This window comes from Tupaia chinensis, unplaced genomic scaffold (assembly GCF_000334495.1).
Source record: "Tupaia chinensis unplaced genomic scaffold, TupChi_1.0 Scaffold000386_1, whole genome shotgun sequence".
In the NCBI taxonomy this organism is placed as follows: domain Eukaryota; kingdom Metazoa; phylum Chordata; class Mammalia; order Scandentia; family Tupaiidae; genus Tupaia; species Tupaia belangeri.
The window spans coordinates 3,406,492-3,427,912 of record NW_006159888.1 but is presented as its reverse complement, the minus strand read 5'-3'; the positions used below and the strand labels follow the sequence as shown (position 1 = coordinate 3,427,912).

General features: G+C 54.8%; 1 protein-coding gene across 14 annotated transcripts in view; it reads right to left on the bottom strand.

Annotated features, from left to right (window-relative positions):
- Positions 1-2,416: 2,416 nt before the first annotated feature.
- Positions 2,417-21,421, bottom strand: part of BIN1 (bridging integrator 1) — a 63,353-nt gene continuing 44,348 nt past the window's right edge. For 3 of the 14 annotated variants that reach the window (XM_014589846.2, XM_006153700.3, XM_027773886.1), the window contains 10 exons: positions 19,902-19,984; positions 16,103-16,250; positions 14,636-14,764; positions 11,592-11,699; positions 11,146-11,169; positions 10,124-10,231; positions 9,078-9,161; positions 8,745-8,855; positions 8,390-8,491; positions 5,270-6,820 (listed from right to left, as the gene is read on the bottom strand). In XM_014589846.2, the coding sequence (XP_014445332.1) occupies positions 6,713-6,820; positions 8,390-8,491; positions 8,745-8,855; positions 9,078-9,161; positions 10,124-10,231; positions 11,146-11,169; positions 11,592-11,699; positions 14,636-14,764; positions 16,103-16,250; positions 19,902-19,984 (1,005 nt within the window). In that variant the 3' untranslated portion in view covers positions 5,270-6,712. Of the gene's footprint in view, positions 2,690-5,269; positions 6,821-8,389; positions 8,492-8,744; positions 8,856-9,077; positions 9,162-10,123; positions 10,232-11,145; positions 11,170-11,591; positions 11,700-14,635; positions 14,765-16,102; positions 16,251-19,901; positions 19,985-21,421 lie in introns of those variants that run through there. The other 11 variants (XM_014589848.2, XM_006153706.3, XM_027773888.1 and 8 more) reach the window with 7 other exon arrangements.

Sequence of the window (21,421 nt, the reverse complement as noted above, 5' to 3'; positions counted from 1 at the left end):
GAACCACAAATGCCATGGTAGGCAGTGGAGGTGAGCTCAGAGAAGGCAGGCAGTCAGCTGAGAGAGAAGGGCACATCCCTGAGGAGGCTTGACCACAGTACGGCAGAGGGATGGGCATGCTCCAGGGACAGGCGGTGAATGAGGGGGCTAGAGACAGGCAGGGTCCAGCATGAAGGGCTTGACTAAGGAACGTGGGTTTGAGTAGGAAATGGAGACTATTAAGCAGTTAAAATAAGAAAGCTGGCTTATAGCCTAGTGGTTAAGGGAGCTGCATCCCACAAGGTCAGCCATGGTTCTAATCCCAGCCCTGGTGACTTGAAAAGAATGCTGGACATGTTGCATGCTCAAAATCTCAATAGGATGTAGAAATGGAGAAAGAAGGGGCTGGCAGGTAGCATGGTGGTTAAGGTACTGGACTCCCACATGGCCAATAACAGCTTGAGTCCTAGACCTGGTAGCTTGACTTCTCACTTTCCCTTTCTCACTCTGGTAATAATGATAATAAACTAATAAATTAAATTCACAATTCTTTAAAGAAAAAAAAAGAAATGGAGAAAGGATTGCAATGTAACCACACCCCACTGGGAGATGCTTTTTCCCTCTCCCTGTCTCTCTGTCTCTCTCTCTGGCAAGCACATGTGTCCTTTGGCAAAGAGAGAGAGAAAGAGGTAGAGAGGAAGAGACAGGAGGGAGAGAGGGAAAAATATGATATGGGCAGACATAAGTGTCAGAGAATTGTCTGGCAACTGCAGTAGACTCCAGGGAAGATGTCTTCAAAGCATCAGGACCCACTGTGGCATCTGTGCAAGAGAGAATGAATGACAAGGCCTAAACTAGGAGGAGGCAGGAAGAAACAGAGGTGGAACTCTCGAGGAGGCCACAAAGAGGATGTGGGGACAGGAACCCCCACACATAAGATAAGTTAGTTTGTTCCACACAAACTTCAGTGAGAGGGACACAGTTGGCGGTACTGGAACTTGATAAAGACATCCCTACACCTCTGCACTCTGAGATCTCCATGAGTGGCTTTGAACTTGGGGTCACAAGATGACTGTGGCACCTCCAGCACTCAGTCCAGGTAGGGGAGGAAGTGAAGCCTTCTCTCCACAAGCCTTTGGCTTTTATCTGTATAGGAGAGCCTCTCTCTGGTTGGCCGGGACCATGTCATAGGGCCACTCATAGTTGCAGAGGAGTCTGGGTTAATGACTGACCTCAGTGGAGTCCATTGTTTCCCTGAGCAAAACCAGGGTGAGGTTAGAAGGAGATAAGCCCTGGCTGAGCACTTATATGATCATCCCAGGAAAGACAGAGAGCCAGCCAGACCTGACAAGCCCAGCTGAAGGCACCTAAATCTCAGGGTACTGAGGGCATTGGGGGAGATGGGCAGTTAGACAGCTGAGGTGTGGCAGCGAAGGCTGCCCTTAAGCCATAGATTCAGGGCCATCAGCTCCTCCTGGAGGATGATTTTCCAGAAGCTTCCCAGCCCACTCTGTGACTCCACCTATGGAAACTCCATGTCTGCTAGACCTACCAAAATAAGAATGTAGCAGGCTTCCAGAAGAAAGATCCTGCTGTCTTAGCCCCAGGATGGTTTTCATGCCAGACTTGGCCCATGAGCTTATCTCCTTCAAGGGAGAGCTGAGTCAACTTCCCCATTACCCTGGTAGGGCACACTAGGGACATGAGGACACAGGGTCTCTTAAGTCTCTGCCCAACTGAATTTAAGCCTTTTCTTTCAGCAGAACCCGACATCCATCTGTGTACTGTACACTGACCCTGACTATTTGGAAGGAGTCACACCTCCCCTTCTCCCCCGGCAGCCTCATCTATAATCAGAGGCTGTTGGGAAGGCAGCCTCCTTGCTCATTGTTAATTATCCTTTTAATTACACTGAGGACCTCTCCTTGGGGATTTGTTCACCCACACCATCAGACTAAGAGTCTGGAGTGTCGCTGGCCCAGCCTTCCTACAGTCTATAGCAGTCCTTCCATTGGCCCTAGGGACCCAAGAGCAGGACAGCAAGGCCCATGTCACCACTGCCTTCCCCTTCCTCTCAGCCCCACCAGCTATGACAGCTTCTAGAGAGGAGGCTCTTCCCAAAGGAAGCATTTAGCAGGTTGCCCGGCCTGAGGGCAAAAAGATAAGGTACCAAGAGGAAGGACTGGGGTGAGGGGAGGTAAGGCAGGCTGAGGGAGTCTCTGCTGGAAAAGCTATGGCCCAGAGTCACTTTTTTTTAAAATTTATTTTATTTCTGTATGCATTCAATCACATTATTTAGCTTACAAAGTGAACATTTCAATATGTGAACATTTCTCCCCAGTCCAGTTGATCAAAATATCTTCAACCGATAACACCACACCTCCCCATCCCGTCAATGCTCTGCCTCCATATCCTTCCTCCAAATGTCCTTCCTTAGGCCCCACTTCTCCACCCACACCACATCTGGCATTAACCCCCATCTCTTGTTTGTACAACCTTAGGTCAATCAGTTTCCTTCTGTGCTCATTCTTTCATAGAGGAGGCAAAGCCCTGTACCTCAACAGTAGAGCACCTCGTGGTTCTAAACAAGCCTCTTCTGGCAGCCTCCATCTTAGGCTCAGGTTACTGGTAGTTTCTGTCTGACAACTGGATCCAACCAGTTAATATTGCCCAGCAGAGATCATGCCTTTGTTTGGACCTTTCTCATGCCCTGCAGCAGAAGCATAAAGACTGTATCCACTTTAAGGCACTCCCTATAGCAGCCCCTCAGCACTGGCCCCTTCCACCCTCCCATAACAGCAAAGGTCACTGGCCATTCCCTGGACTCTCCTCTTTACTCCTCTATAAGCTCTCTTGGGTTGCCTCATTCCACCCCTGGGCCCTGTGGCCACCTCAGCATCACCTCTGTCTTAAGCTCCAGGCTGCCTCGCGAGAACTTGAGCCCCACACACAGTCCTCCACAACTCTACCAGCTATGGCCCCAGATTGCCTCCCTGCACCAGTTCTGGAACCCTCAGAACACACACACACACATACACACACACACATACACACACACACACATAGGCTTTTGTGGCAGCTCTTCCTCTTTGTCCCCAGAACCTTGCATAAACCATGACAGTGCTGTGCCTCCAACTGCTCTGTTCTGCTCTCCCCCAGACTGAGTATATCACTGGAGGGAATCCCCACCCCCATTCCCCGTTTTTGTTTTTTTTTTTTAGGCTTTTGCCATCGGGCACATGCACTTGCCATAGAGGAGACAGAGAGAGGGAAAGTGAGAAATCATCCCCCGGGAGAATAGCCAGGCTTCAATCCCTTCTCTCAGGATTTTGGACAAACACACACGCCCAGCATGACTTTCAAACTGCCAGTCTGGGACTCGAACCACAATTGCAGAAATCCAGTGCTCCAGCCATCATATCACCTGTTTGCCCTGGAACCCCATTTTAAAAATTTTTTGCTCATGATAAGGAGCGGGTACACACACGAGAGAAAACCCCTCCACAGGGCTGGATCCACAGCATCCCCTTCATCCAGCCTACCAGCCCAACAGGATCTTGGACATGTCCACAACCCCTGGTCTCATGTTGGCCAGCCAAGAACCAACCCACAGCCACACAGCTTCCAGTACCAGTTCGGCATAACACCTCCTGCCTTAGGCTGGGCCGGGAAACCATGTTTTATCCTTCTCTGTAATCTCAGTGCCTAGGAGGGGAACAATGAGTGGAAGTTCAAGAGACTAGATCCAAGTGAGTGAATGAAAGTTGAGGACGCTGGGCCCACACATACAGGGGCATCCCTAGCCACTCGGTCTCCAGACAACTGAGGAGGATCATGCTCTGTCCACAGCCCCAATGGGAACAGAATTGGGCTAAGGAGGCAGGGGTGTCAGGTGAATGCCCCCTGAAATATGGAGAAGGTAGAGAACTTCCCTGATCTCACACTGCCCTTCTTGAGGTCATTCCTAGGAGTGAACAAAAAGTGTCCCAAATGTCACTCACATACACTCGCTCTCACACATACAGCCAAACACGCACTCACACATATAGTCTCACACAATCATACACACATGCTTTCACTTTCACATAACATGCTCTCACATTGTCCCACACTCATACACTTGCTCAGTCTTACACACATTCACACACACTATATAACACATTCACTCAGTCACCACACATACACTCTTACCATCTCACACACAATCCAGTCATGCTCACATATACACATTCACTCATACACTTGTTCTCATATTCACTCTCACACCTCATACATTCACTAACACAACACAGTAAAAACTCTCACACATACTCTCACTCATACGCACGTTCATCCTCATGCTCACTCACATTCACACAACTGCTCACGTATCCACTCACACACAACATATTAACACACAATTGCACTTACTCACACACTTGCACACTGTCTCAGTCACACACACAACACGTGCTCAATCACACAACACACTCACACTCACTCACCATCAGACACACTCACTCTTGCATACATTTACACTCACTTTCACATACACATACACATACACTCACACAAACCTACTTGTAGTCTCTATCCAGACTAGTTCTTTAGTCATGTGCCCTTTCTAGAAACCACCATGAGGACATTCACAGGCCTGAACTGAATCTACCTCGCCTTCTCCTTGAAAGTCATAGCCCAGTGTTTGTTTGGATATCAACCCTCCTTCACCTAGCCCAGTCCACTCAACTCCAGGCCTATAACTCTGGGCCCACCAGCCTCATATTATGGTAAAACCTAATGCAAATGCTTTCTCCTGGATAATATGATTTAAATGAAAATGTTTCGAATTATCACACTGAAATAAAAGTGAAGGCTCTTTGTGTTGGCCTCTGGCTGCATGTATCCACAGCGCCCAGGGCACACACACCCCAGGTTCAAAGCATTGGCCTTGTGCAAGGGAATGAACCTGGTAGTGTGAGAGGAATGATAAAGGGAGTGAGGAAAGAGGGAGCAGCTAAAGCTTTCAAAGCTGGGGTAACTAGAGATGACTTGTACCGGGACTCACTTGGCAAAACATGTTTTTTTGAGTGAGGGGGCTGTGGATTAGAAATAAACATAAAAATAAACATACAAAGACAAACATGTATAGAAAAGTGAGGATCGAGTGGGCCCTACTTTTTTGATAGAGATAGCTGAGGCCTGGAACCAGTTTCACGTTTATTTTTTTAAAGGGCAGAAAATGGGAGAAGAGGAAATAGAATTTAAAGTCAGTTGTTTGGGAATGTTAATCAGTTTAAAAATGTGAGGACACTTGGCACCATGTAGTTTTATTTAAGTTTTTTTTTCTAATCTTTTTGGGCAAATTTTGAATAAGCACATGTGACTTTCTTTAGACCAATACTGCTCTGCAATTTCAAGCAGTTAGCATATTTACATGTATATTGCTTTCATTGCCATGCAAATGACAGCTCATGGAGCAGGGTTTCTGCATTTGTACTAAAGGTCACCATATTTGCTCAGATTGGCCACTCTCCACAGACTTGCGTACTGACACCATGGCCTCTTGCTTGCTCAAGGCCACACACCAGGTTAGATTCCAGCAGTGACAATCCCATAGCCTACAGAAAAGCCCAGGGGCTTGCCCAAAAATAATCCTCAGACTGACACTGGCCTGAGCCACGTGATTTTAGGATTAGCCTGGATTTATGTAAAGAGAAACTGCTTGCACCCTAAGTCCAAGTGGTTCCAGGACCCAAGAGCACACTTCCTAGAAAAGACCCAGCTGCTGCAGTGTATCACCTGATACATCTGTGCTGATGGAGCTGGAAAATCAGGGGCTGTGTGCCATGGAGGCCAGGAGAACAGAGAAGCTAGAACTCCAAGCCTGTCCCAGATCCAGGCCCTTTAGACCTCTTCAGAATCAGGCACCCTGTGTTCTGGACCAAGGGCTCAGATTCACCCCAGTTCCAACACTCACAGGCAAGTGACTCAATTCCCTCCTGACCCCATCTTCTATATTAAGGCCTCTCTGGATAGTACCTAACAGGCTTTGTGACAAGCCCTGCCACCCAGTCTACCACCTGAGTTCCTAGGGGCCACCAGTAAAAACCCAAAGCCCTGGGTGTGGTCTGAGTCTAGAGGAGGTGAGGTGCAGCCATGCAGCTGGCCCAACAGCACCCACCCAGGAATAGAAAAGTTAAATAACTCAGTTCCATTCACACTAGCAAACAAGACAAAAAAATTCAAAAAAAAAAAAAAAAAGTAACCACACATTTCTTGAGTGTTTTTGTCAGGTTTTTTTGTTTGTTTGTTTGTTTGTTTCACTTTGTTTTGAACACTAAGATTTATTCTCAAACAGCACACAGACGGTCTGCGGGGCAGGGCCAGCCAAGCTGGCATCTGGACCCCACCCACAGCAGCTGCCAGGAAGAGACTCCCGCCCGGGTGGCTCAGCCAAGCTCAGGCAAGCGGGGACTCCATCCTGGGCTGGGCGCACATGCGGGCGCGGTGGGGCGCCGGGACTCAACTAGGGACACAGCAGCTTCAGGAAGACTGGCAAATCCGCGGACTTGCCAGCCGGCTCTGCGGAAAACCACCCAATCTCCGGGAGAGACCCCTTGGCCCAGGTCTCTCCTCGTGATTTCCCTTGGCTTTTCAAAAGTTCAAAAACAAAAACTTTAAAAAAAAAAAAAAAAGGTAGAAGAAAAAGAAACACACATTTTTCGGGAAAAGGCATCTTCACACTCCAGGCCCATCACTGAACCCGCTCGGTGAAGTTCTCAGGGAAGACACCCCGGCATTTCTCCAGCTCCTTGTGCTGGTTCCAGTCGCTCTCCTTCACACCCATGAGCCAGCCTTCATCCTGCAGGGAACCAACAGGTCACAGGGAACAGAAGGAGGCACAGAACCTGAAAACGTGCTTTCTTGCCCTCTCAGCCTCCCTAGCCCACCTGGAGAACACCTCCTCCAGGCAGCAATCCATGAGCCTCATCATGACTCACATCCACCATAGAAGCCAGCCTGCTTCCTGGGTGGATCCGGCCTTTGGGCTGGTTGTGCTGAGCCCTCCACAGCCCGAGAAAGCAGCCTGACTACTGCATTCATCTGAACATGTCTAAACCAATCCCTCCACCCCAGGCCACTGGGTGTCATCCCATCATATGGTGCCCTCAGAGGACACATCCCTGCAGAAGCCCCTCCAGACTTCTGGACATAATATAAGAAAGTTCTGAGAGCAGGATTTTCTATAGAGGCTGAGGGCATCCCCACCAAGCCCTCCTTTGCTCCAATATTGACCCCTCACAAGGGTCCTCTGCCTGGGCCCTGACCCCTGCTCATGGCTGGGCCATTGCTGCCCCTGCAGGAAGGCTGTGCCTGGGGCCTTCCTGGGTCTGTCATCTCCCTGTGTGATTAACCCTATTCCTCTGGTCATAAACCCTATTCCTATCTATCTGAGCCTCCCGTGGACAACTCCCACTGTGGGTAGGGGGACCAGGGGTCTACTTTCCCACTAGCCACCAGGGAGGTCAGTGCTGACAAGGGGCTGAAAGAATTGGCCAATTCAGCCCCACACCCAGGAAACCCTTGTTACTCAGCCTTTCTGCCCTCTGGCCTCAGTGAGTACCTAGTGCCCTCAAGACTCAGTGAGCCTCATCCCAGATCCAGCCAAACCTACTGTCCACCCTCAGCCTTCCTGACAATCCATCCATGTGGACGGACAGGCGTGTTGATGACTAAGTGGATTCTCCAGGCCCCTGTGCTCAGCCAGCAGGTGCTCAGTCACTGAGGGTGAAACTGGATGCCCACGAGCAAAGACTCCCTCACCCCGAAAATAAAGCCCCTGCTGAGGGCCATGGCCAGCTGAGCAGGGCAGCTGGCCCAAACCTGGAGGAAATATTTGACACCACCAGGCTCAGCAGGAGCTAGGAAAAGCCACAGCAGGCCAGGGCAGGGCAAGCCTGGGGCACCTGGGCCAAGTGAGCCCAGCAGGAGGCCAGTGTTCTGCTGCAGAGTGGGCACCTTGCAAGCACCTGAACAGGGCCCATGACACTGTCCTGGAAGGAAGTCAGGCTCCTAGGCAGGGACAGGGAGGGAGGGAAGTTAGGGAGAAAAAACAAGCAGGATGCTGAGAGACAGACAGAAACAAAGGGAAGCGGAAGGGTGAAGAAGGAAAGCAGAAGCTAAAGGCAGGAAGAGAAGACGCTGAGACACTCAGGGAGGGGCAGACAGGCAGGGACAGAGAGGAAGCCAAGGGGATGAGGAGAAGCTACAGGGCAGAAAAGGCAGGGATGGAAGGCTGGAGAAGCTGCAGATGGCTAGGAGCACGCTGCACAACGCTGGGCCTCTGCTGCCCCCTGCAGGCCCATCCCCATCATAGCCCACCCTAGAGGTCTCCACAGCTCCAGGAGTCCAGAAGGCCTTCCCTGCCCACCTGCTCCTCTGGGTTCTGGAAGGGGATCACGAGTACCACGTCGCCAGCCTTGAGCTGCAGCTCATCTGTGTCAGTTGCTGTGTAGTCATGCTGGGCCTGTACCTGCAGAGGTCAGGGGTGTGAGTCCCTCCAAGCCTGCAAAGAGCACCAGCCTGGGCCTGCCGGGATACCAACAGCCACAAGGAGACCAGGAGCATAGCAGCTGCAGGACCATGGTTCAGATAGCCTTCACAAGTGACAAATCACAGCATCTGCAGGGGCCGTGTCCCCATCTGTAAATGAGGTGAGCCCTCCCCCAGGGCACTGTGGGGTGGTGGCCAACAGAGGCCAAAGGGGTCAGCCAGACTGAGCTCACCTTGAACATGAACCCTGGGGGCAGGTCGACGCGCCCAGCCCCGCTGCTGCCCTCCACGGTGCCATTCACAGTTGCTGAGAAGGTCTCCACCACGACAGCAGGAAGAGAGCTCTGGGGGTAGGAGCACAGGTCAGCTAGCAAGGAGGTGGTCCCAGGAGAGTGAGGGTGATGGGGGATGGAGGGAATGTCTGCACCTGATGCCAGACCAGCCTGCCCCAGCCTAGGCCAGCACAGGGCAAGGGGCACGGGAGCCGTGGGCAGGCAGATGGACAAACAGGCAGGCAAACAGACAGCAGAGAAGAAAAGACAGGGCTGTGGTCCCTGCTGTCTTACGGAGGCTGCTTCACTTGCCGCTGTCTCCCCAGGCTCCTGGGCTCCAGGTTGAGTACCACCCGCCACCTCCAATGGCTCTGCTGGCTGCAACATAAATGCCGGCACGGTCAGACACAGACAGGACGCTGTGGCCAGGGCACAGAAACGGGCTACAGAGGCAGCACCGCACGGGAGGGCCCCAGGGCTGGAACTGGTCAGTGAGTGCCTCACACGACCAGGGAGCCCTGCAGGACAGGCAGGACCCCGGGCACAGGAAGCAGCTGAAGAGAAGGTGTGGCAGGCACAGGGACGACAAGTGACATGCTCAGAGAAACCTAGCACAGGCCCTGGGTGCCACCCTGACCCTCTTCACAGGCCCTGCCCACTAAGCCCAAGACTTCACCAGGCCTTAGCCTCTTGCCACCCACCCTGCCCAGTTGGCTGAGTTGCTGCGCCAGTAAACAGCTCATGCCTGGGGACAGCAGTACAATAGCCCAAACCAACTCAGGATGGGTAAGTGGGCCCTGCCCAGCCCGGAGTGCACCCCCACCCTCACCAAAGAGCGTCCCCAGTGGCGCACCCCACCCCTCCCAGCAAGGTCCCAGCAAGGCAGGACAGATGCTACCTGCCTACGGTTGGGCCAACCTGGGCCAACGACCTGTTCAGCCACTTCTGGGACCAGGTTACTCAGCCTTCCTAACCTCCACTCTGATCTCTGAAAGTTGGCTGACAAAGTCAAAGTGAAGATGAAACGCACAAGTTCTGGGGAGTGCCACCATAAACTGGAAGTGCTCTAGATGCCACCTCCCACTGTGGGAGACCAACGCTGAGACAGGGGTAGGCAGGGAGAGTGGGAGGAGGGCCAATGTGACCCCAGCCATGCTCACCTGCCCCTAATACAAGGTGCAACCCTGTCCCAGGGTCTCCTGGCTCAGGCCTCCAACTTCACTCTCAGCCCAAAGTGGCCTGGTCCATCCTTCTCCCCACCCCAGCCTTTTCTTCCCTGCTACATCCCCAGAGGTGGGGATAAGCTGGAGGGGACAGGGAGCAGGCAGGTGGGCACTTACTTGAGCAGGCCCCGGCTCAGCTGTCTGGCTGGGCCAGGCCACAGCAAAGGTGCCCTCGGCAGCGCTGGGCTCCCCGGAAGGCAGGCTGCCAGCTGGACTCTCTGTGGGCTAGTGACAGGCCACCAGGACAGAGCAGGGAGGGTGGGGGCAGGGAGGCCAGTGGAAAGGTGTCGGGCAGGGGCACGAGACAACAGAAGTGGGTCGTAAGTGGACAATGCCTGCAGGGGACAGTGTGGGTGCCTGAACCCCAGCTGGAGCCCAGTGTGGTCACTCTCCTTAGCCTCTTTCCTACCACAGCCCAGGGGACAGGCAGGTAAGTCTGTGCTGGACACGGCGCAGCACCCAGTGAGATCCAGTGGAAAAACGGCCCTGCCTGCTCGCACCAGGCTTGCTTTCTATGGCCTCTTGCAGAGCCAACATTGTGGCAGAGCTTCTAGGATTCCCAGGAGCCCCCAAGGGCACCTGCACACCACCCCCACCTCTCCCTGCTCACCAACCTCTGCCTGTGTGAAGGCAACTCAGAGAGAGCCCAGGAACCCAGCTGGAATTCGGCTCCACCATCACCACCTGGCCCCGTCCTGAGCCATCCTGTGGCTGAGATCTGTCCTGAGTAGGCTGGCCTGGCACCTGCCTGGGGCCCTGCTCTCAGCGGGCCCTGGCCTCACCCTGCCTTTCCCATCTCTCTCTCCCTCTGCCCTGTGCCCTATGCCCTGTGCAACAAGAACCCTCCATCCTAAGGCCCCCCTGGCCTCACAGGCCTCAGCCCACTGTGAGGACGACTATCACATACTTGGAGGCCCTGCAACTGGGCCACATTTCAGAACGTGACACAGGGAGCAGCAGTAATCAGCTGGTGATAGGCAGCCTCGGTAGCTCACAGCCTGTGTGTAGAGTGTGTGGTGTATGTGCATGGCATGTGTGTGCACATAAGAATGAGCTTGGTGGAGGAGGAGGCGTGTGGGCCTGGGCATGCGCAGACGAGCCACTCCCCAAGGGCAGGCATGGAGCAAACACACGCTTACCTCCCAGAGGTCCCATGGAATTGGCTGAGCGCAGCAGTAGGGGGAGAAGGACACGGTTAGCACAGAGGTTAGAGACAGGGCAGCAAGCAGTCCCCAGGCACCCCAGCACCCCCAGGGCCCTCCATCCCAGCATGGGGCAGCGTAGAACTGGCTGGGCTTGGAGGTCTGCTGATAGCAGAGTCTGGGACAACACTCAGAGGACCCAGGCAAGGGTGGCTGCTGGAAGGGGCAGGGTGCTGAATGAACCAGAAGTCGCCAGGAGGGTCCCCAGCTGACCAGTGTCTACTCTGCCCTATAGTGATGAGGGCAGTGAGTGGGAAGATAGCCTAGCGACCTTGGATCCCCCAAGGCCTGTCTTAAACAGTCCACGTAGTCAGCAGACAAGCATGAGCCCAGGCCTAGCTCCTGGGGGCCGGTGGGCCCATGGGCAGTGTGGCACAACCAACCTGACCAGAAGGTGTGGGCGCCTTCACGGGGCTTGCTACAGGCGGAAGGGGGTCAAAGTCCAGGTCCAGCAGGCTGGCCTGCTCGGAGAAGGGCCCTGGAGCCTCAAACTTGCAATGGCAGCAGCAAAGAAGGAAAGCAGTTAGTGACAGACCAGCAGGCACACATGACACACCCATCCACCACACACACACACACACACACACACACACACACACACACACACGCCAGAGCACTGTGCATGGCTCCCACCCACATGAAGACGTTGGTGCCTGCCTTGCTGGCTGCTCAGGGCAGCCTCCCGCAGGACTAGTGCAAAGTCTGGGCTCTCTCCACCTGTCAGGCTGGCAATGGCCTCCCGTGTGGATGTCTATGCCTCTTCATTCTCTGCCTGCCCCTCTTCCCACCAAGAGCAGCTCTAGGCCACAGCCCAGATGGAACATGACCCCCAGTCTTCCCTCGGCACCCCAGACAGACAGGTCACCCCTTGGTAACACAACCTGCCAGCCAGCCCACACAGCCTCGGGGGCCGCTCTTCAAAGTGAGGGTCTCCAACATCAGGGACTTCAAAAGCACCTGAGGCACCTGTGTCAAAACTGCAGACCCCACCTTAACAGCCACAGGCAGATCCCTGAGTAAGCCTGGGCATAGCTCAGGGCAGCCCTGGCCTCATGGTAAAGAGCCCCACTGTTCTAGGGCCCCAGGGGAGCCCTTGATGGTGGGAGCAATGACTGATGAGCCTGAAACTGGGAGGGCAGTCAGGGCAGCCCCAGCACTCAGAGGACCCGCTGCCTCCTGAGGAGGGGCTGGCTCAACTGTGACTTCCTCCAGTTCGCGGGGCTAACTTTTGGGGCCAGAGAGGACTATGCCCACCTCCAAGAGAAGAGAGATGTGGCTAGGGTGCTCCTGCTCCCAGGCTTCCATGGAGTGCTGGTGGGTCCCCACCCCCACCCCCAGGCCAGCAGCTTCTTGGCTCCATGTGCTCTCGATGGGCATCCAGCACTGATGGGAGGGCCCTTCAGGCTGAGTCCGTTCCACAGCTTCCACCAAGAAGGAACTGAGACCTGGGGTGTTAGCAAAAGTTCCCTCGGGGACCTCCACAGCTAGGTTGCAGGCTCAGGAGTGGCCATAGATCCTCAGTCCTGAGAGCAATCGGGGCCAGGTGTCCACAACTCAGGGGATAAGGCATCAGGCCTTCCATGTGGGCCTAGCCACAGAGAGCCCAGGTCAAGGGGATTCAGGCCCCAGAACCAGGCAGGCCCCAGCCCCAGGCCCTGTCCCAGGCCTACCCAGCAGTGAACTTGCCTGAAGGCCCATCACTGGGTCAGGAGGTCACTACCTGACTGTAACCTCGTTGTCTGAAGAGTAAGAGCTCCGGGCACTGTGTGGCCTGGCCTCTGTGTGCCTCACCAGCAGACAGCCGGCTCTCCCTCCAGGTAGCCCACATCCTGCTCCTCCAACAGTCAGGGCAGCCACGCTCCAAGCCGAGGCTCATTAGCCAGACTTCTAACCTAAAGTCCTCCAACCAGGGCTTGAAGCCCAGCCTTCTCCAAGCCCTCCCTGCCCGGCACCCCTCAACATACAGGACGAGACTGGCCTTCCACGAGGGATACAGGCTACTCACCACACCACAGCAGAGAAGCCCTGTTGACACCAACGTTGAGGACAAGGACACGCCACACCTTGCCATGCACCACCACCCAAGGCGTATGGTTCTCCCACCCCAGGCTAGACCGGGCACAGGGGCAGGAAGGGAGGCATGCAGTGACATGGAGGGACAGGCACACTCAGGGTGGTGCAGGCGCTCTCTGGGCCACCTCCTGGCCAGGCCCTGCAGGCAGGGCCCGCGCCTGCTAAATAGGGCCAGAGGGAGGATGAGAAGCAAACAAGGTGCTGGAGGAAAGTGGACAGTACCGCGCCCAGCTCCACACCTGCTCTTGCCTTCCTGTTCCCAAGGCAGAGGCATTATGCTCCCTCCAGGCAGGCCCAGTAGCAAGCTGCCCCCGAATCACTCCCCTTGACTCACCTGCTCCTCTAACACTCCCCTCCACCACTTCCCTAAAGAGAGGGGCTCACCAGCCTCCCAGACTCCTGGACCAGGCACTCTACCCCCAGAGCACGTGCTTTGGTTCTAACCTGAAGTCCTCCCATGGGGCCTGGAAGCCCTCCTACAGAGCCCTGTTTTCAGTTCCCACTGGCTCTCCCAAAATGCACCTCTTCTGACCCTGTCATTCCTCTCCAGGCCTGTCAAAGGAACTTCCAGGAGGCGAGTCAGAGACTCCAGGCAAGGCTCCGGGCAGAGCGACCCTTACAGCACACTAGCCCGTCTTCAGACTGGACTAGCCCATGTGCAAGGACCCCAGCTGGACCAGGAGAGCCAGCTTCGAGCAGTGGGTTCCCAGTGGCACAAGGAAACCTAGCTGCCCCTAAGCTGATCTGACAACATGTTGGTCCCTCTGGTGCTAACAGTTTACTCCCACCACAGGGACCCCGACTCCTCTGCACAACCCCCCTGTCATCAGTCTGTGAATGGGCATTGCATGCCACTCAGGGTTTCCACAAGCAACAGCTCTGCTCTGCAACACACCCTGCTCCCACCTCCATGGGGCTCAGAGCTCCCAGGGCTGAAGTCAAGGGCCCTTCCAACAATGCCCCTGCTACTTCCTCCCATGTCCACCCACCTGGTCATTTTGCCACACGCAGCTGCCTCTCACCCTTCCTGGCCTAAGCACAAGCCACTGTCTGCTCATAGTTACTGGCAGAAGCCTTCTCTATCTGCACCGTCACACTCCCCTGTGTCATCAGCCACACTATGAGGGCATTGCTGAGCTGACCCCCACCACTGTGGGGCAGGAGGGCACCTGTCCCCATGTCCCTGCAGCTGGCCACGGGGCACACACAGAGATGGACAATGATGGGGTGGGAGGGCCAGTCTCCCTGACCGGATTCTTGGCTCTGAGATGGAAGCACAGGAGTGGAGTGGAGGGTGAAGGCCATGCACAGCCCGAGTGAGGAGGGGAGCTGGGCCGCGGCAGCCGCGGCTGACCTGGGAGGGGGTGGTCACGCTGATCTCAGGGACAAACGTGTCATCGAACAGGCTGAGGATCTGCTCCTGCTTCACTTCCTTGGACGGGGTGTGTTTGGGAGGCGGAGGGACTGGCGGGCCTTTCCGGAGCTGTGGGCCGCAGCGGGTTTGGGGCCGCATGGGGTGGCACATGGAGCACGGGGTTGGGAGACAGAGACAAAGCCATGGTTAGTCACACCCCAGGCCACAGCCCCGCCCAGGCCACGATGAAGATGAGCAAAGACAGAGCCACACCCCCAACAGACACCAGGGCCACAGCCACCCCAGGAGGGGCGGAGCAGGAGGTCCAGAAACACCACAGAGTGAGAGAGGTGGAGGGGAGAGAAGTGAGAGAGAGACAGGAAGGAAAAGGGAGGGAGGCCAGCTCAGGCTGCCCACCAGCCCACTGGAGGATCTGGCTCCCACCCACCCTGCTGAGAGGGCCGGAGGAGAAACAGTAGCAGACAGACAGACAGACAGACAGGCCCCACCTCAGCCCTGCCCATTCTCGTCCTTCTGGCCCCCTGGCAGAGCCCTCACTATCTGCCCTAGGCAGGCGGCCTGGGGGAGCGGGTTCAGCCTGTATGCCCCTTGAAGGCAGCAGAGCCAGGACCGACAGAGGCCACATACCTGCCCCCAGGCAGGCACTCTGACAGGTACCACACCCCATGCCTGGGTTTCTTCATTTGCCCCACGTAGGTGTTAAAGGAATCCACCTCTCAGGGCAGCTGTGAGGATTCATGGATGAAAATGTAGAAAGTGCCTTGCCCCCAAGCAAGTGCTATTTGAATGTGGTTCTCCAGTAGACTGGAGTAGCAGCGTGAAACCCAGAGAGCTGCTGAGAGCCAGATGGTACATGCAACCTAATGCCGGCTCAGACAGGCTCTCGGTGGACTCCAGTCTCGCCTTGCCCTGCCCAGCCCCCCGACTAGCCTGCCCGGGGCCTTGCAGGAACCCTGAGAACCAGGGTAGATGGCACAGTCCCAGAGCCCGGGCCCTGTCCCTTAGCCCCCTGCACTTCCCTCGCTTTAAAGGTCAGGCATGGCCACCTGGTTGGGCTCCTCCCTCCACCCCTGCAAGAAAGAGAAGCAAGGAAAGGGAACGGCAGCCACCTCTGGAGACTCAGAGGACTGGGGCTGGGGCCAGAACCTCTGTCTGGGAGAAAGGAAGATGGAGAAAGAGTCAAGCGCCCCAGAGGCCAAGCTGAGAAGAAAGGGTGGACACTGCAGTGGGGGTAAGGGGACACTTGGGAGAAAACAGACAGCTGCAGTTGTCCTCTGAAGCAGACCTAGGCCACTGAGTGAGCCTGGCCGGTGTGGCCCAGGGAGACCAAGGTCCGGGCCCAGCCACCCAGGCGAAGACTGAGCATCCAGACCTGCCCAGGGGAAGGGGGCAGGAAAGTAGGATGAGGAGGCAGGGAGGTGACAGGCCACAAAGACTCATGCCTACCTGAGATGGGGACTTGGGGAGGGTGGCCCCAGGGGAGGCCCCACTGGCCGGCTCTGGCTCGTGGTTCACTCGGATCTCGGGGGTGGCAGCAGGGGACCCATCTGGCGGAGGCGACGGGCTCTTGTTCCCTTTTGCAGGGGCGTTGTCACTGTAGGGGCAAGACAGCTGGTGATGTAGAAGACCACCACACAAGAGGGCTGAGCCAACACGTAGGTGTCTGTGTGAAGGGGTAGGGATGCCCTGTGGACACAAGTGGGAAACTATGTGTTTCTGTAATGTACATGTGTGCAACATGGATTCTCAAGTGAGATCATGTGTGTATATGTGCATCCTCATGGATCTGGTGTGTGTATGTGCGTACATCTCTGTGGACCCACTGTGGAGTTGTAGTGCATGTGTATGTGCATATGTATGTGCATGTGTGTCCTCATGAATCCATGTGTGAAACTGTGCACATGTACATGCATGAGCCCTGTGAAGTCACATGTCATGCCGTGTGAGCACATATGCACATGGGACCTGGACATGTGCCTGCACAAGGTCAAAGCAAGGGGACTGCCTTGGAGGCAGTGACCACACAAGGCAGGACTTCGAGTTGGAATCTGTGCTTCCCGAGGGTACAGACAGGTCTCTGGGAACTGCTGGCCACCACAGGCCAGCCCAGCTGCCTGCAGGCTCCATCAGGCACTACCACGGCCTGTCCTGAAGGCCGAGATCCACAGCAGAAAGCCAGACCACCTAGAGGCAAAGTGAGTCTCCTCATGCCACACGGCAGCTCCCAGCTGGCGCCCAGACTGCTCTGCTTCCCGGGCTACCACCTCCACTCGCACGCACACGCCCCGCCCCATTCGTTCCCCATCTTTCTCCCACTGCCCCTTTGGCCCAGCATGCCTCCCCATGAGATACCAGAAACACCCCAGGCCAGGGCAGGCTGGGGCAGCAAAGGCCAGCCATGCCTTCACTGGACAAGCGGGCAGTGGGGTGGAGGGGAGGACCCAGGCAGGGTACCGGGGGGCCTCCCCTGGGTGTGAAGGGGACAGAGAAGGGACTCCTACATCTCAGCTCACATAAGGAAGCTCTAGGACAACACTGTCCAGCAGTCACTAGCCACAGGGCGGGGGGTTACTCACATTCATTTAACTAAAACTAAAATCAAACTTCAGCTTAATTAAAATGCAAAGTTCAGATCCTTAGCCACCCAGGCCACATTTCAAGCACCTGAGGAGACTGGCCCCTGAGCCAGGCAGAGCAGGTCTAGACACAACAGAGACCAGTGACCAGGTCACGTGGTGCAGGGCTGGAAATGGGACAGTGCAAGACACTGCTGGTACCAGCTTATTCTTTCTGAATTTGTTTTATGGGAATGTTTTGCCTCCTTAGAAAATATACAGGGACCAAAAGGTGGCGCAGCAGTAAAGTGCAGTGCTCCGCGGGGCTGTCCCACGTGGGAAGGCAGAGTGTGCGTCCGGAGACCTCCCTGAGTGCGCTGGGCATGTACAGACCCGGGGCTGACTGACATGAGGGCAGAGCCATCCAGACTCTCTAGGGGTGCTATCTCTGACTCACTCACAAGGAAATAAACTTTTAAAAAATAATAGTAATACACAGGACTTCAAAAAGTTTGTGGAGGGGCCGCCAGGTGACATGGTGGTTAAAGGCGCAGCCTCCAACATGGCCAACCATGGTTCAAGTCTCGGACCTGGTGGTTTCCTTTCTCACTTTCCCCCTCTCTCTCTCTCTCTATCACTCTCTGGTCAAATTAGAAAATAATTATAAATAAAGTTTAAAATAAAATAATTCTTTAAAAAAAAGTTTATGGATAGAATGTGGAATTGAAGTTTATTTTGGCACAAACACTTTTGCAATTCACGTACCATTTTATCACAATATGTACCCTCCATGAACTTTTTGAACACCCCTCATATAAACTTAAATGTATAATATGCACACTTATTTTTTAAAAATAAACACGCACACATACACCCTGCTACAGCATCCCCTTTCCTGAGCCCTCGCTGCCCTCTCCCTTTTACGTGCACTGCTGGTGGGGCCACTCAGGGTAGGATGCATGGGGATGGTGACGCTGTGTGCTAAACTGAGCTGGCCTGCCCTGGGCCACCACAATCACCTCCTCAGTCCCTGTCCCCTCCCAATGCGCACACACCACCACCCAGTGCTGGCCTCTGCTGACCCCTCCCGCAGTAGCCCTGCCCAGCAGCACCACACACGGAGGCAGGTTAGGGGTTAGTGGCGTCCTCACATGCACAGGCCACCAGCAGCTGGGGCGCTGCCTCGGAGGCCCTGCCGCGCAGCGCTCACTGAGGTACCTGTTCTTCTTTCTGCGCAGCCGGGAGAACAGTTTAGTTTTCTTTCTGTGGGGATGGGCGGACATGGAGGCCTTCATTTGGGGCAAATGCCAGATGCTGGCCAGTCCCCTCCCCTCCTCTGAGGAAGGCAAAGGGGCAAGAGTTCCCCTAACCACCTGGAGCCCGTGAAGAGGGCATAGGCCTGCCCACCTCACCGTCCAGTCCATGGCACTCTGGCCAGCTTCAGCATGCTGTCCGGTGCCCAGGTGGTGCTGACAGGGTCCTGCAAAGTGCAGGAGGCTGGCAGAGGGCCAGAGGAAGTCCACCCTGCTTGTGGTCCTCAGTAAGGGGCTTCAAGAAGGAGTCAGCTGGCCGCTGTAGACCCAGGAGAAGAGGCCCCTAGGTGAGGGCAGCTGCATAGTGGTGGCCTTGGTGGAAAACAAGCTCTGGGCCTCCACTTCTCTTCCTCCACCTCCCTCCCTCTTCCTTGGACCCCTTTCCGAGGGGGAGCTGCCTGCACTGCCCAGGATAGCCATTGTGTATGTTCCCGCCTGGACCTGCACCGGCAGGCAGGTGTCCCTCCCAGAAGTGACCTTGGACTTACCTTCTGGCCTTTATTCTACACACCCTCTCACCCCGTCCCTGTATTTCTCAGCCTCAGGACACCTATGGGTCTCTCTCTCTCTCTCTCTTTCTCTCTCTCACACACACACACACTCACAAATCTTTTCAGGGGAGGAGAGGCAATAGCACTCACTGAATACCTCCTTCCCTGGTACCCCAGGTAAGAAGACGCAGACACAATCACCCTGTTTTACAGACCAGGAAGGTGAGACTCATCAGAGCTCTCTGCACTCTGCCCAACCCTGCTTGTGTGTGCACACTCACACCCAGAAACTCACTGTCACACACATTCAGCCAGAAAGGAAGGGAAATCCCAGACTCGCTACCGTTTCCCCTAATCCTCGGCCAGAGGAAAAGGCACTTCCCCTCCTCTCTCCTGGCTTCCTGTCAGGATACAGGGATCTCCTGGGCAGCTGGGACCCCCGATGGCCTGGGGCTGAGGACACCTTTGCAGGTGTGTGGATGTGGCCAACCAGGGATGTGGCTTTTCCAAGGGCAGGAGAGAAAACAGGCAGCACTACCTCCCTGCGCTGAAGGCTGCACAAGGAGGCGCTCACCCTGTGGCCCTCAAGCCGAGCAGGCAGCTCTGTCTCTGCCCCGGCTGCTCCTGTCCCCTGAATGAGGAAATGAGGCCCCAGGCTCAGAGACCTGCAGGCTCCTGGGGACACTCCTGCCTCCACAGGACACACTCAGAGGAACAAGAATATCGGAGGACAGTGACCTGCCCACACCTGCTTCCCTGAGCACAGGCAGGCCAGAGGACCAAGGAAGATACCACGGGGCCATAGGAAGGAGCCCTGCTCCTGTGCGCAAGTCAGTCCCACCAGGCGTCACCCACCCACCACGGCCAGGCGGGGCTGGGCTCACACCTGGGCTGGGCCTTGATCGTGAAGGTGTTGCTCCCGTGCTGCTTCTCCAGGTTGACCAGCACATCATTGAGGTTCTGGTTGAGCTGCAGGAAGGACAGCGAGACGATGGGGGGCCTCCAGCACCTCCCCAGATCCCCCCTGCTTCTCCGCCGCCTCCAGGCCCTACCCCTAGACAGAAGGTCCTCTTTCCCCATTGGTGAGAGCTGGGGACCAGAACACCAAACCCAGGAAGACCAAGGGCAAAAGAAAACGGGGTGGGATATTCTCAACTATCACAGAGAGCTTGTGCTCTTTTTACATTTTTTTCTTAAAACTTATTTCTTAAAAATTATTCATTATTTTTTCTTAAAAATTATTATTAATTGCTGGCGCTGCCAAGTGGCATGGTGGTTAAAGGTGCTGGACTCCCACATGGCCGACCATGGTTCAAGTCTATGAGGCACTGGTGGCTTGCTTTCTCACTTCCTCTCTCTCTCTGTCTCTCTCTGATCAAACTGAAAAATAATAATGATATAATAATAAATAAAGTTAAATAAAATAATTCTTTAAAAAAATCATTACTAATTGCTGTTGATCCTAATTATTAAGGTCATTTTGCCAAGATGTTTCATATTACACCGTGTCAGAGATTTCACCAAGATTACAGGCAAAAGAGGCTCATCTGATACACATGTGTGATTCCAGTTCCTGAGACGATCTCTCTTTTTACGGTGCCACTGGGCAGTTCAGAGCGGAATCTTCTCTCAGAAACAGTGCTGCCTGTGGTATATATTTCTAGAGGTTAGCTTTACATAATGTTTCCTTTCCTAAAGCACCTCCCCGTTCGTGAAACTTCTTCTAATTTGTCTCATATCTCTGAAGGGAAGGAGCAAAAGTAGGAAGGAAGGAGAAGGCTCAAAAGACAGGAAGCTTCACTCAGGCTTTGAGTCAGAAGAGACCTCGGGCTGGCTTTTCCTCCTCCAGCCCTCGGCCCGAATCAGCATCATCACTTCATGCCTCTGGGTCTAAGGGACAAAGTTGGGCCCACCCGCTGGCTGAGTGGGAGCTGCAGCACCAGGTGTCTCAAACTGCAAAATTGAGAGCTTTATCATTTCATGGCCAGTTAAGAGGAAAATAACACGACACAGGGATCTTAACTAATCAGACCTCTTCATACCCCAGACCCTGGGCAGATAAACAGGCCTGTTTCAATGTCTCCAGAAACATGGAAGGAAAAATTGAAAATTGAGAAAATTCTAGTAGTTTTTCATTTTTCTACAACATTGGAAAATAGCCCCCATTTTCTAATGCTGAATTCCCTGGGCCAAGGTTGCAATGTGAGAGAGCTTGTCTCCATTCCCAGTGGGTCTGGCCGGGCAAGGAGAATCAGGCTGGGAGTGCAGAGTGCAGAGAGCCCAGTCAGGCCAAGGTGGCTCACAGCCTCCCTAGAGCACCCGGCAGCTCTCCCAGTTCTGGTGCTCGGTGCAGGGGGCTTCCTGAGGGCAAGTACTAGCTAGCTCCTCACCCCCCCCGCCAGGACT